The 14,402-nt window shown below is 36.6% G+C and overlaps 1 protein-coding gene across 3 annotated transcripts in view; it reads left to right on the forward strand.

Annotated features, from left to right (window-relative positions):
• dsx (transcription factor doublesex) overlaps window positions 1-14,402 on the forward strand; it is a 233,315-nt gene that overhangs the window by 54,400 nt on the left and 164,513 nt on the right. For all 3 annotated transcript variants that reach the window (XR_012102313.1, XM_073074010.1, XM_073074011.1), the window contains exon 2: window positions 12,741-12,884. Coding sequence is in view for 2 of the 3 variants with exons in the window: in XM_073074010.1 (XP_072930111.1) it covers window positions 12,741-12,884 (144 nt within the window). In the remaining variant the exon portion in view is untranslated. The remainder of the gene's footprint in view (window positions 1-12,740; window positions 12,885-14,402) is intronic.

A 14,402-nucleotide genomic window follows, 5' to 3' on the forward strand; every position in this document is an offset into this window, starting at 1 on the left:
CTATACGACTAGAAGCTCATTAGTTACGCAGAGGCAAGTACAGTCGCAAATTAAAAACACTAGAACATTCAGCAGGCGATTGTCTTATCGCACTTCCTGCGCAGGGCGGCCGCGGTCACGTAGCGCGAATAACGCACAATGTACGCTCAATGGGCCCTTGTGCGCTATCGCCGGACGCTACGCTACTACGGATGTAGGAGACTTGTAATTTGTGGGTCGCTGTAAAATATTCCACCCATATGGGTGGGTATTCCTTTCACATGAAAGGTTGTAGCGTCCACATGCAAGAAGAAAGGATCCAGTAGGTATAGTTCATCGGGGAAGTTACTACTTCTTCTAGATCATTTGAGGCAGGCAGAGGCACAATCTTAGCCATCAGGAGTTGCAAAACATTTGTGATTGGTTTCAGGTAGGACCTGTTCTAAAGAGTCACAGATGAATATAGGCGGAGGTGACCACTTATCATCTTTGAGAGATCAGTGAAACAATGTACGTTAACACATAATGTACGCTCAATGGGCTCTTGTGCGCTATCGCCGGACGCTACGCTATACGGATGTAGGAGACTTTTGGAATTTGTGGGTCGCTGTAAAATATTCCACCCATTTGAAAGGTTGTAGCGTTCACATGCAAGAAGAGATCCAGTAGATATAGTTTTTCGGGGAAGTTACTACTTCCCCGGATAATACTTTATCTCATACTCTTTCTAGCTCAGTCCTTGCGTTTCAGAGGAAAGTGCGATGACTTACATATGAGGCAAAATCTTAGCCATCAGGAGTTGCAAAACATTTGTGATTGGTTTCATGTAGGTCCTGTTCTAAAGAGTCACAGATGAATATAGGCGGGGGTGACCACTTATCATCATTGAGAGACCAGTGAAACGATGTGCGTTAACACATTATGTACGCTCAATGGGCTCTTGTGCGCTATCGCCCGGACGCTACGCTACTACGGATGTAGGAGACTTTTGTTGCTCTATTTGGAAAATCTTGTTATATTTGAAAAATGTTCCGCTTGAAAGGTAGTAGGACTGTGGAAGGTGGTAGAACCCTTTGTGATTCGACTACTTCATAACAACAGTGTTAAGTGCTGCTGTGTTCTGGTTTCAATGGTGTGGTAAGGGAGACATACTTTTCCGAGGCGTTCCAGCTTAGTCTTCAGGGGTAGCGGCGCATCTGTGGCCGACCACAGGAAGGAATATTTAATCCTGCTTGGGGTTGATTACAGATGTCCATGGCAGTAGCCACTTACCATCAGGTGGACTGCATGCTCGTCTGCTACTCGTACTTTATAAAAAAAAAGTCGCCTTTTCTGGCGTGGAGCTTCGTTTCGGTAAAAGTGTGCGGGTTCTGGTTGCTTTATTAAACGAAGTCTTGGGTTCAGGAGTGGCAAAACATTTGTGATTGGCTTGAGGTAGAACGCGTTCTAAAGAGTCACAGATGAATATAGGCGAGGGTGATCACTTATCATCATATACGAGTATAAATTCTGCTAAATAAGTTATAATAACATTTTATAACATGGGCATTTATGAAATTTAACGCACAATGTACGCTCAATGGGCCCTTGTGCGCTATCGCCCGGACGCTACACTACGGTAGGTACGCATGTAGAAGATATTTTCGGTGTGGTTTCGTGTTTGGAAAATATTCCATTTGAAAGGTAGGAGAATCGGTCGAGGAAGTACCACGCCATTTCTAGCCTGGACCGTTTATTGCGTTTCTAGGCTGTGGATGCCGGTTGACTTACATGCTCGTATGAGGCAAAATCTTTGTCCTCAGATGTAGCAAGACCTTTGCGGCTGACTTTAACGAAGGCCTTTTATCAGGTTTAAAATATTCGAAACGAGTTTTCCAGTAATCCATATGTACGTTTATAGAGTCGCGTTAGAGCAAGGTAGTGGAAAAAGCTTCAGACCTGTGACATGTGTAGGAAAAGAGTGGTGCTCAAGTGGAATATAAATTGGATTGCAGTAAAGAATTACCTAAAGGATATTTTTAGGGCTTTTGAATTTGAAGTAGGTAGGCTTGATTTAAGGTTGTTCACATCCCTTCTCTAATCGACTTCCAGTGCATCAATCACCTCATCTAGCAGGAGACACCCCAATCTTTATTTGCCAAATATATCTGAAATAAGAAATCTCAGGGAGCAAGTGTGTTCGATATCCACCTAATATAAGGGTATCCTGACTGCAAAAATGTTATTTTAGACTATGTGTATTAGAATCCCCACCACAAAAAAACTAAAATAAATCTGCTTTGTTGAATAACTAACAAAATACTTGATACATTTTTTTAAAAACTAAACCGACGCCATCATACGCCTAGTATTTTTTAACATTTGAATGTCCTTACCCATTGATAGGTATCACGATCTCCGTTTTACAACCGACACGAGTAACTATTCTATAAGTCGATTCGTCTTCACACCATTCAAATACATTGTAAGCACAATTATGTAGGAGTTATGGGTGTCATGTAGGACCCATAAATTCTGCAAGGCCGTAGTTTATTGCTTGTAATGACGTGATTGAGGCACGCTCTGGATCCATGTTATTGCTAATTTATTTCAAACTTAATGACCTGACAGTGTCTTAAGTTTATATAAATAAATCTTATTTTTTAAATTTTAGTTTTACAGGTAGCACAAAGACAGCTTAATGTTTGAAGGTGGTAGAGCCCTTTGTGGTTCGACTCCGGCGGCACCACCGCCACACCTATTTCTGCCTAATAACAGCAGTGTTAGGCGCTGTTGTGTTCCGGTTTGAAGGGTGTGGTAAGGGAGACAGACTTTTCCGAGGCGTTCCAGCTTAATCCTCAGGGGTAGCGGCGCATCTGTGGCCGACCTCAGGTAGGAATATCTAATCCTATCTGGGGTTGATTACAGATGTCCATGGGCGGCAGTAGCCACTTACCATCAGGTGGACTGCATGATTGTCTGCTACTCTTATATTATAAAAAAAATATATCTTATGAGCAACCTTTACCGAGTGGTATCCATAGGCCGCAGTAACCACTTATCATCAGGTGGACTGCGCGATCGTTTGCTACTCCTACCTGCCTCATAGATTAGTAAAGATTACTCACTCCTAACAAGAAAATGTAACCAGTTTTGACAATTGAAATTGTCACTGTCAGCTATTTTCGTGTTCTAAAAATATTAAAATAAAAATAGTTTTAAGATCATTTACGAATGACACATTTCTCCGCACATTTTCTTCGATTTCGTGTTTTTGCACCACTTGACTGCGCATGTCGGTTAAATTACACCATGACAGCCATTAAATGGCTGACAGAATTGTCAGCCGTTTAAGCCATTTAATGAACTCCTTCAATTACAAGGCGTTGAGATATCTATACTTATCTATGATCTGCTTATTAAAAAAAAATACAGAGACCCAAAACTAAACCACAAAATATTAAATACATTAAAATAATAAATATTTATTATTTAGATTAGCTGCTAGTGGCTGGTGTAAATTATTGGGTTCATATTATCACGTTAAAAATACCATTGGATGATATTAAAGATCGTTGATTTCTAAATGATTTGAGATAGGAGTAATCCTATCCAGAGTTGATTACTGATGTCCATGGGCGGCAGTTGTCACTAATTGATCTGCAAGATAGTTCACTACTTCTAGGCGTATCCTAGGTAGATCCCGGAATTCTCCAACAAGCGATGAGGACGGCCACCGGGGGGGTTTTAGTACGGTAAAAATCCCACAAAACTCCCCCTCGAAAAAAAATAGGTGTATCTTAGGTGTACTATGTATAAAAAGGAATAGATATAGGATTTTCACATAAAGATCTATATCTAGTACCTATGTACTTAATATATATGTTGGTTAAGTTATTAACTTTAGATTATCTATGACAGATAATATCTGTCATTAAGATACCGTTTGCCGATCTAAGATTTATCTAGAGATACTTACATCTTTAGCATCTGAAGTAGGTACCTTAAACTTGTGTTGGCTATAAACTTTTATGATCTTAGCCTTCAAGATAAGCAACTGTTTATGTGAAGTCTATAAAAACAGGCGTGACCACATTCAAAATGGCCGTTCTAACACATTTATTACCTGTCACGGTATTTTGTGCATTCAAATAATATTTTATGTAGCTTACATGTCTGTAGATAAGATAACTTCATCAGTCTACCTGTGATTAATATTGACCGCCCATTGAATACTATTGCTGGGGCAATTTGTAGCTTTGGCGATTACATAGTGGTTAACGCGACTGTTAGAGAATACTTGGTGACTATATAATAGCTTATGGTGTTATGTAATTATACAGACGCTTAGACATAATTGACATATTTTTGTATTAAACCAAACATACCTTTTTTTTGTTGACGAGGGGCAAACCTTCAAAAGGTACCCCAGCGCCATGGGAGTGACGCCGGCTTATGTGGGACTTTTACTACACTAAAACCCCCCCGGTGGCCGTCCTCGGCGTTAGCGGAACACAACCGGAATCCTCCTAACGCGATGCCCTTCTATCGGGCTCTGCCCTGAGGCGAGCAATTTACGCTCCTCCCACATCCCCTGGTGATTGCGATATGCGACCACACAAACCACTGTCCTTTTCGGGGTCGCTTGCTGGACGGTTTGAGTTCCCACTCTTGCCGCCCGCAACCCGGAAGTATCTTTTAGTCGCCTCTTACGACAAGTATACCGTAGTCCTATTCCGGTCCCGGTACTACGAGGACAAAACCAAACAAACCTTTCGTCGGTCGCTCAAACAACAAATTGAACACCCGAGCGGTGGCGGATTTAGACGACTACGCAGTAGAAACCTTATGCAACTAATGGTCATTAGATTTTTTTATGAAAATACTAGTAGTTAGTACATTTTTCCTGGCTTGATGCAGAAGCACACAATTTTATTTGCCTTGAAACAACTGCGTCAGGCGCTAGAAAAGAAAGATGAAATACGAAACAACCTAGGTTCACCCCAGGGACGACACTTTGGTGACCATCTTCAGGTGGGACCTTAATTCAATTAGTAGTTGATTAGCAACGAGCAAATCTATGGCTACGAGTAAGTTTCTATGTACAGTCAGGTGGCATACCTAAATGGAGTGGACAGATGGAGAGCAAAATTATTTGTTATTTTAATTTCATAAAATGTTTAGTTGCCTACCTACTTTTCCTACTTCTATAGGTACCTTTTTGAAATTGCACACAAAATAGGTTATTTTTCTCAGATATTTAAAATTTAGCATCCAATACCGACTATTATTTAAGTAATAAATAAGTGATTGAAATGTATTAAAATGTGCTCTTTCATTACAAAAAAATATTTATTTCAATCTAGACCTTAAAATATTTCCCATACCTTGTGCTCACACGGATTTTTAATTAACACGTTTAAAAAGTAAATCATTATGATGTTACCATAAGTAACAAAAAATAATATTTATAATTGCCAGCGTAAAATAATTGCTGGCTGGAAAATACCAAAGCAACATTTACGTTATAATTAGTTGTAGATAATAATTAAAATAAATAATTAAACTAATGATTGTTTGTAGGGAGAGGATATAACCTACCTTCTGTAATGAAAACAAAATGGCGGTCATTAATTGTTGCTCCATGGTTGCGTTCAGAAATTTCTTGATAACTTTTTATAAAGTTTAATTTAATGTATTTTATAAAATAACTGCGTAGTAGGAAGATAAGGGTAATGGTTACATTTTTTATTAATATAAACGAAAAAATCTTATCTAATTTTATTTTGAGAAATTATTTTTATAGATGATGTTGAAAGACATTTTAATATAGGTACCTAAATATTTTCAGAATGTCGCTTTTATATGTAAATCTATTTTTATTGGAGGAGACCCAGTGAACTCTACTACAAAAATACACAAGTATATAAAACTTAAACTATTATGGGTATACCTAGGTATAGACTCAAATGTTCTAATATACATTGGTTCTATTAAAAAAAAAAATACATATAAAAATATAGGTAAAAAATTAAGTGTTTCGATCAATATTTTTTATATTATCTTTCTTCCTATCGCTATTCGAATATGGAACTGTTTTCCCGCACTACGAGTAAACGTAGCCGCGATTTCTAAAACCAGAAACATGCGTAGCTAACAAAAAATAAATTAAAACGTCATTAAAGAATATATACTTGCGTCCCTCTTTTCCGTTCAGAAACTTACGCCATTCCTTATCGTCATTCGAATCACGAACGGTTTTCCCGCGCGACGCTGGGCAGAAAATTGTCTACGTGCTTCGCCGAGCTTACGTAGGCGTTAGAGAAAAAAAAGTGGTTCTATATTCAAAGTTGGCTCATCGCCCAATCGCGAGAGCCGTAGGCGTGGCGGCGCTCTCCCATTGGCCGGCCGTTCCCGCGCCACACATCGACAAGCGATTACTTGCTCGCTTACTAAAGGCAATGGCTCGTAGTAATATTATGCCAGTTTAATAAGGTTTTTATTTTTTAGAGTTTATACGCAATTAATTTATTTAACCTATTGCGGAAATCGTATGCTTGTACTAAATCGCTGTTCATGTAATGGCCTCTTTAATTTCATGTTGTTTGTGTCGCAATGATGCTGCTTTCTGTTTTGAGTGACTACATTTTTGTTTAATTTTCTGTATTTTCGTAACATTTCTTTGCATAACTTTCAATTTAATTTTTATAATACCTACTAACCTACCTACGTATTTTCATCACAACAATTCTTTGGACTGAATGTTTTTTTGGTATTTTAATAATAATAAGACCTAGTTACTTAGGTATTTGGTGCCTTGGGCCCAGGCATCATGGCCAGAATGTTAATTTTTAATTAGATACAGTAAGAAAGCTTTTTTATCTAATCACAAATCTTTTGTGAATTTTTTATCGATCTTTAAATCTCACGGTACAGTTTTGGTGGCATTTACCTTCCTATGGACCTTTAACTTTAAGGTTTGTTAAAATACTTAATTGTGCCTACCTACTAATACGCAGTATGATAATGTTCTGAGTCCCGTACGGATAACTACCATAACAATCTAAATGAATCAGTCAAACTAACCTCTTTGATATTTACAAATCAAAAGTGATTTAAAATTACGTATGTGTGGTGTTTAAAATACTTTTAAAGACGATAGAAAATTACGTATGTGTAGTTTTCTATATTCTTATTTTAAAGTTATTGTAAGGTAAAAAAAACCTGTAATATTAAAAATTGGCCAAGAGTTCTGTCCGTTTTAAAGAAAGAGAACAGTGTCAGACGGACTGACAGCGGAGCGTCAGTAAAAGGGTACCGTTTTTACCCTTTAGGTACGGACGCTTTTGAGCGCTACATAGAGCATTGCAACCAAACTTTTCTTAGGACTAGCGTATCTGTGGTTAACCTTAGAACTTGCTATTCATAACACATCCGGGCACAGTTCTGACCTCATAACGTCGTCTGCCGTTTTCCACGCCGCGTAAAACTACTAGTTCTAGCTCTGAATACCTATAGAAATAAATCGCGTCTCCATAGCAAATTGTATTGCTGCTCAGAACAACTTCAGAGCAAACTAGTAGTTTGGCGGGGACTATATGAACTTAACGTTACATTGTTTAGTGTTTGACCACAAAATCGATGTTTTTACCCTTTGAGTACTGAACCCTAAAATGCTATTGAGCGCTACATAGAGTATTGCAACCAAACTTCCCTTGAAAGTAGCGTACTTGTGGTTAACCTTAGACCTTGCTTCAAAATAACATCCGGGGGCAGTTCTAACCTCATAACGTCACTGCCATTTCTACTGTTAACTCCTAACGTTACTTAGTTTAGTGTTGACCATAAAATCGATGTTTTACCCTTAACATATGGAACCTACAAAGCTATTGAGCGCTACATAGAGTTTAGCAACCAAACCAGATACAAAAAAAAATTTCTTCGACCAATTTACAACTTTTATTATTTCCGCGCAAAATACAACTCACCCACCATGAGCGTTTTTTTTCTTTTTTTATACCACTGCATATAATCGTATAACGCATACAGCCAGTGACTATATAAATGGCTACTGGTAACTATATATAAAAATAACACATCATGAAAGTAACACAAAATAATTAATTAAAATAATACTATAATAGGATACTCACGTTCAAAACGTATTAATCAATGTTTTGCCGAAACTACCGCAGCTATAAGCATGAAATTTGGACTATATTTTTTTTATTTTTCAGTTAATAAATCATTTGTGCTTAAAAATATCTACTATAATTCAATAATTTGAATATATTGCTAATATTCCCTTGAAAGTAGCGTATCTGTGGTTAACCTTAGACCTTGCTTCAAAATAACATCCGGGGGCAGTTCTGACCTCATAACGTCACTGCCATTTCTAGTGTTAACTCCTAACGTTACTTAGTTTAGTGTTGACCATAAAATCGTGGCCATTGTTCCGCCGGATGCAATAAAACACCTCTGAACATATTTACTTGTAACAAAGCGTATGTAACATAACTAATGGTACAATGGTTGGCTTAGAAAATAGACATCGAGAATTAGGTATAGGTATGAATATGTTTATAAGCAGTGATAGCCTAGTGGTTAAGAAACTCGGCCTCTCGATCGAGGGGTCCGAGGTTCAAATCCCAGGCCTCTGATTTTTCAAAGTTATGTGCGTATTAGAAATTAATTATCACTTTAGACTAAAATTATCGCGGAATTGAGACATTTTATTATGTAACGGGTACTCACGATATATATTAAATTTGCATGGATCGTGGTCACGGCGAAACTCCACCTTGACCACGATCCATGCAACTGGGTCGAAATATCGGCAATAAAAAACGCATATCGTGAGTACCCGTTACATAATAAAAATAATTATCACTTGCTAAACGGTGAAGGAAAACATCGTGAGGAAACCTGCATACCTGAGAGATTAAAAAAAAAATCTCAAAGGTATGTGAAGTCTACCAATACGCACTTGGCCGGCGCGATGGACTATGGCCTAATCCTTCTCATTATGAGAGGAGACCCGTGCCCAGCAGTGGGACACTAATGGGTTGTTGTTGATGATGATGATGATGATGATGATGAATATGTCCAATAAATAGTGTAACTTAAAAGCGGTGTGTTTCTTTGTTTGCACATTATAGTGAATGATCGAGAAGTGATAATAGAAATGATCGACTTGTCAAATCTTCAAACAGCTGATTCCTACCAATTTCAGTAGGGAAACATTTGATATTTTATACTTAAGTAGGTATATATAGTTTATACTGCTATCTTCTAAGTAGGTATAGGTATATAGTTTCTATCTTCCTTGATTACCTATCTACATTTTAACTACTGCAGATTTACTTAAAACCAACAAATATTAAATTAAACGACTTGTGTTTATTTTTACTAGAATACAATATCTTATTAGAATCACCATTAAATCTTTTTAAATCCTGAATCTATACAGCCAGTTCTAATGATATAAAAGGGATAAAACCAACAATCTGGTCTACTGCGGTTACAACTGGGAGGAACAAGTGAAACATTATCTTTACGTCTTAATTCAAAAGCCGGTAGGAGAACCATCATATAAGCATTTGAAAATGGTATACCGTATGGTATACAGTGATAGCATAGTGGTTTCTCGCCCTCTCGATCGAGGGGTCCGTGGTTCAAATCCCAGGCACGCACCTCTGATTTTTCGAAACTATTTGCGTATTAGAAATTATCACATGATAAAAACGGTGAAGGAAAACATCGTGAGGAAACGTGCATAACTGAGATATTTATAAAAAAAAATCTCAACAGTATGTGAAGTCTACCAATACGCACTTGGCCAGCGCGGTGGACGATGGCCTAATCCTTTTTATTCTGAGAGGAGACCCGTGCCTAGCAGTGGGACAATAATGGGTTGATGCCGTAAAATAGTATATATTTTGAAAAGTCTTCATGAAATGATATCGCAAAAATACATTCCTTTTCTCATACAGGTACTCAAATGTTATTTTTATTAATCTGCAACAGTTTTATCGTTCCGGTGTCAGTGTTTTAATGTCATTATTACAATTAAATCCCAGTGTTAAAGAGGTTGAGCTGCAGCTGTAATTTCGAAATTGACCCATTCATAGCTAACGCATGAAGTTAACAAACTATATATTAAATTTAGCAAGCAAATTTATGCGCAAGCGCATCCTAAGAATTGACAATATATGTTATCAGTAAAAAAGCTTGTTATAACCAAAATCCCATCCAAATTGGATCAGTAGTTTTTAAAAAAATCGCGGACATACATACAAACTTTCATACATACTCGTAGCGCTCGAATACAAAACTTTTTTTGAAGTCGGTTAAAAAGATAGTTTTAAGCGATTTGTTGGTTTGAAGTGTTAAATTATGATTTGAGGACATTCCCACAAAACCTGAGAATGTGTAGCCTACTAATGATATTTCATGTGCTTTATACACTTCAGACCGCAGCGTTATACGATACGAACCGCAAGTGATTTGGTTCAATATATCATAATAATGTGGCACCCTTGCACCGCTACTTGCACTTCAATCTGCAACAGACACCAAACAATGACGTTTTTATTTGTTTGCATACATTAGTAAAGATTACTCACTCCTAACAAGAAAATGTACCCAGTTTTGAGAATTGAAATAGTTACGTAAAAAAGTTTTGCCACGTCTTCGTGATAAAATGTCCTTAAAATATTTGAAATAATTATTTATTTATTATGTAAATTACGCAGTATTAGTTATTTAAATTCAAAAAAAAGAATTTACTAATAAGCCGTTTGTGGCTTCATTCAATTTCAAGGCGGCGAAGTATCTTTACAAATCTATGTTTGTTTGTTTGTAATTTCTATCATGTATTCTTCTATCATGCTTGCTGTTATCCTTTTGGCTAGAAATTCGGCGTCTCTTTGGTCTTCAAATCTTAGGCACAGACAAACTTCTGATTTTGCAGTCATGAGAATATTATTACTTGCCTCAACGGTAAATGAAAACAGCGTAAGGATCCTGTACCCTTACCATTAGTTTTTACATCTTGACAAATATGACTGTTTTGGTTAATTATTTGTTTACGTATTTGCCCATACAAATTCCAATCAGCGCCCCTAGCGGGTTGTATCAGAACTAGTGTCAGTAACGTAATATTAAATGTCTAAATTGACAAAATAGGGCTTTATGTTTTGTCTCTCTTTTTTGCGAACGTGTGAGGCAGACATAAAGTCTTGAACACTTACTTACTGTTACGTTTACTCAGTCTACTGAGCAAACGGAACAGATTAATGGATTGAGTAAACGTAACGTAAAATTGTGGGATGCTTTGAAAACTCATGGTAAGGGTACAGGGCAAGGTGTCTGTGATCAGCCCCAGGTGAAACTACTATTCTGTATGGAGTTGGTTATAAATGTTCATGGGTAGCCGTACCCACTTAACATCAGGTGGACTGCAGGACGGCAGTGATAGCCTAGTGGTTAAGAAACTCGCCCCCTCGGTCGAGGGGTCCGAGGTTCAAATCCCAGGCACGCACCTCTGATTTTTCAAAGTTATGTGCGTATTAGAAATTAATTATCACTTGCTAAACGGCGAAGGAAAACATCGTGAGGAAACCTGCATACCCGAGAGATTAATAAAAAAAAATCTCGAAGGTATGTGAAGTCTACCAATACGCACTTGGCCAGCGCGGTGGACTATGGCCTAATCCTTCTCATTCTGAGAGGAGACCCGTGCCGTGTAGGACAGTAATGGGTTGTTGATGATGATGATGGACTTCATGTTCGTTACTTACTTAAAATTCATTAAAATCCATATTGAAGATTTTATTACGTCCGTCATATTGATGTCCGTCAAGTAACTACCATATTTTAGATCTTAATTCTCAGAACTTGAGCGTCTGGGTAGACTGGATTGCTTCCCAAGAATGTGCAGAGTAAACATTTGTGCTATAAAGGAAGTGTCGAATGAAATAATAAACCCTGTAAGGGCCACATTGACACTCGTATAATTTATAAATAAACAAGTCAACGATATCTTTGTATGTGTTATAGATGGTTATTGTCAGTTTTGTTTTACTCTATAGAAAAGCGAGAATGAATATATACTGTGTTTAAGGAATTTTATAATATAAGAGAATCAGATGAGCATGCAATCCACCTGACAGTAAGTGGATACTGCCGCCCATGGACATTTGTAATCAACTCCAGATAAGACTAGATACCTATTTGAGGAAGGCCAAAGATGCGCCGCCAACCCTGAGGACTAAGCTGTAATGCCTCGGATAACTTATCTTATGGTTTGAAGGGGTTTGGGAAAAGAGACTCTCTTTTCCCAAACCCCTTCAAACCATAACACAGCAGCGCTTAACACTTCTGTTATTAGGAAGAAATAGGTGTGGTTGTGGTGCCGTAGGAGTCAAAACTCAGACGATTAAAACAAATCAATTTTTTTTATTCAAAATAGGTTCTTTACAGAGCACTTTTTGAATGTCAATACAACTACCACCACTTCACAATTAATATTAATTATAATTAGAATTCTGTTTGAAGGTGGCAGAACAAAGAAATCATTTCATATATTTATAGGGATTTACCACAGAAGGATTATTGCACAATTTTGTACCCTGACAGTACCCTGACTGTACCTAACTTTATTGGCAAATGTTTCGAACCTTTAAATGACTGGCTTGTAAACTATGAAATCGCTTAATATTATTCGTATTATTCAGTATTTAATTAAATGATCAATGTCTGACCAAATCCGTTTCGTACAGCAGTGTCTCTGGAGACGCTGGTGGAGAACTGCCACAAGCTGCTGGAGAAGTTCCACTACTCGTGGGAGATGATGCCCCTCGTCCTCGTCATCCTGAACTACGCAGGCAGTGACTTGGAAGAGGCCTCGCGCAAGATTGATGAAGGTAAGTCTAGTGGATAAGAAAGACTGGGAGTATGCGACTGAAATCTTGAGTGTAGAGATTTAGCCGGTGGTAATGTACAGAATTATAGACACGTATGTACCCGGAACTTATTTTCAAGTGAGGTTTCATTGAATTTTCCTAAATACTTATAGTAAATATTGATATTTTTGGTGTAAAAATTAGTCTTTAACACTTTAAAGTCGTTTCTTTAAATCTAAATTGTATGTCATTATGAGATTTTAGGCTTAGATTTTGATGACTTCTTTAGCGCAGGCTGGGGCCCTAAAGGCGACTGACTTTAATTGAAACATGAAGTGCCCTTAGATTAACCTCTCGGTAGCGTGATTGAATTGTCACTGTACCACAAGATTGGGGCATATTTACGAGTAATAAAAAAATGGCACTCTAATGTGTTTTATTTATTGCTAGTACCTACCTATTAACTTATTTGATAACTTATTTATTTTTTATTAAGTTGAGTTTAAATATTGAGTTTTCCGTTTAGAAATATGTTACATACTCATTATTACTGTCGCATACTCCCAAATACTTATTTAACGCTTTATACTCGTACACATTTCCTAACATAGTTTGTAAAATTGTGGTTTTAATTATGTTACGTTTTTCTTTGAACGATCGTATAAGCTTAGTTATCATTTAAGTATATTTAAAACTAGACTTACTCAAATTCTTAAACGATAGTAACTTCATCTCATTATATTTGATTGAACATTATGTTTGCTATGAAGTTCATTACACATACGTTATTATAGTAGCTAGGTTCTATCATATTCTAATTTATATCATGTTTATTATACGACTATGATCAATTTAACCTTATTCTCATTTAAGTTTAGTATTTCACGCTACATTCTCATTTTCTCGACTAAAATGGTGTGTTTTCAAAGTATAAATGTAATGTAAATAAATATTTACTTGCTGAGAAAAGCAGTAAAAATTAACTTTTATTAAAAACTTATTGTAGCAGAAAATAACGTAATGGTTACCTACATATAATAAACGGTTTTCAGGATTTTCAGAGATAGAGTTATAAGTTTACGGAAATTGACGTAAAAAGATAGTTACAATATTATTAGTCATTACTTGCTTAAAGGTTTTATATTATTTAGAGCCTTATTAGGTACGTATTATCGTGTATTCATATAGGTATGGATATCTATGTTTTGTTCTATGCTATTTAAGTTTACATTTTATAACATGTTTCACTAAAGATTTAATTTCTTCTATTCTCTTGGTGGTTCTCTTAATGAGTGGAGAGAAATAAATACAACAATGGCCATTTTGTAATTTTGATTTATTGGAACAAGTTATAAATATATTGTTATTTATTTTCTAGTTATATGCTTGCGGCATAGCGTTGTGTATTTTCAACAAATGGATGTATGGCTACATTTGTCCGGGTTTTTTTCTATAAATAAAATAAAAAATACATTTCTATTTATTATTTAAATTTAATTTTCTACCGTGTGGCAATAGTTTTACATAATTACTATAGAG

This window comes from Epargyreus clarus, unplaced genomic scaffold (assembly GCF_041222505.1).
Source record: "Epargyreus clarus isolate Ecla_fem2 unplaced genomic scaffold, WU_Ecla_fem_2.2 ptg000006l, whole genome shotgun sequence".
In the NCBI taxonomy this organism is placed as follows: Eukaryota; Metazoa; Arthropoda; class Insecta; order Lepidoptera; family Hesperiidae; genus Epargyreus; species Epargyreus clarus.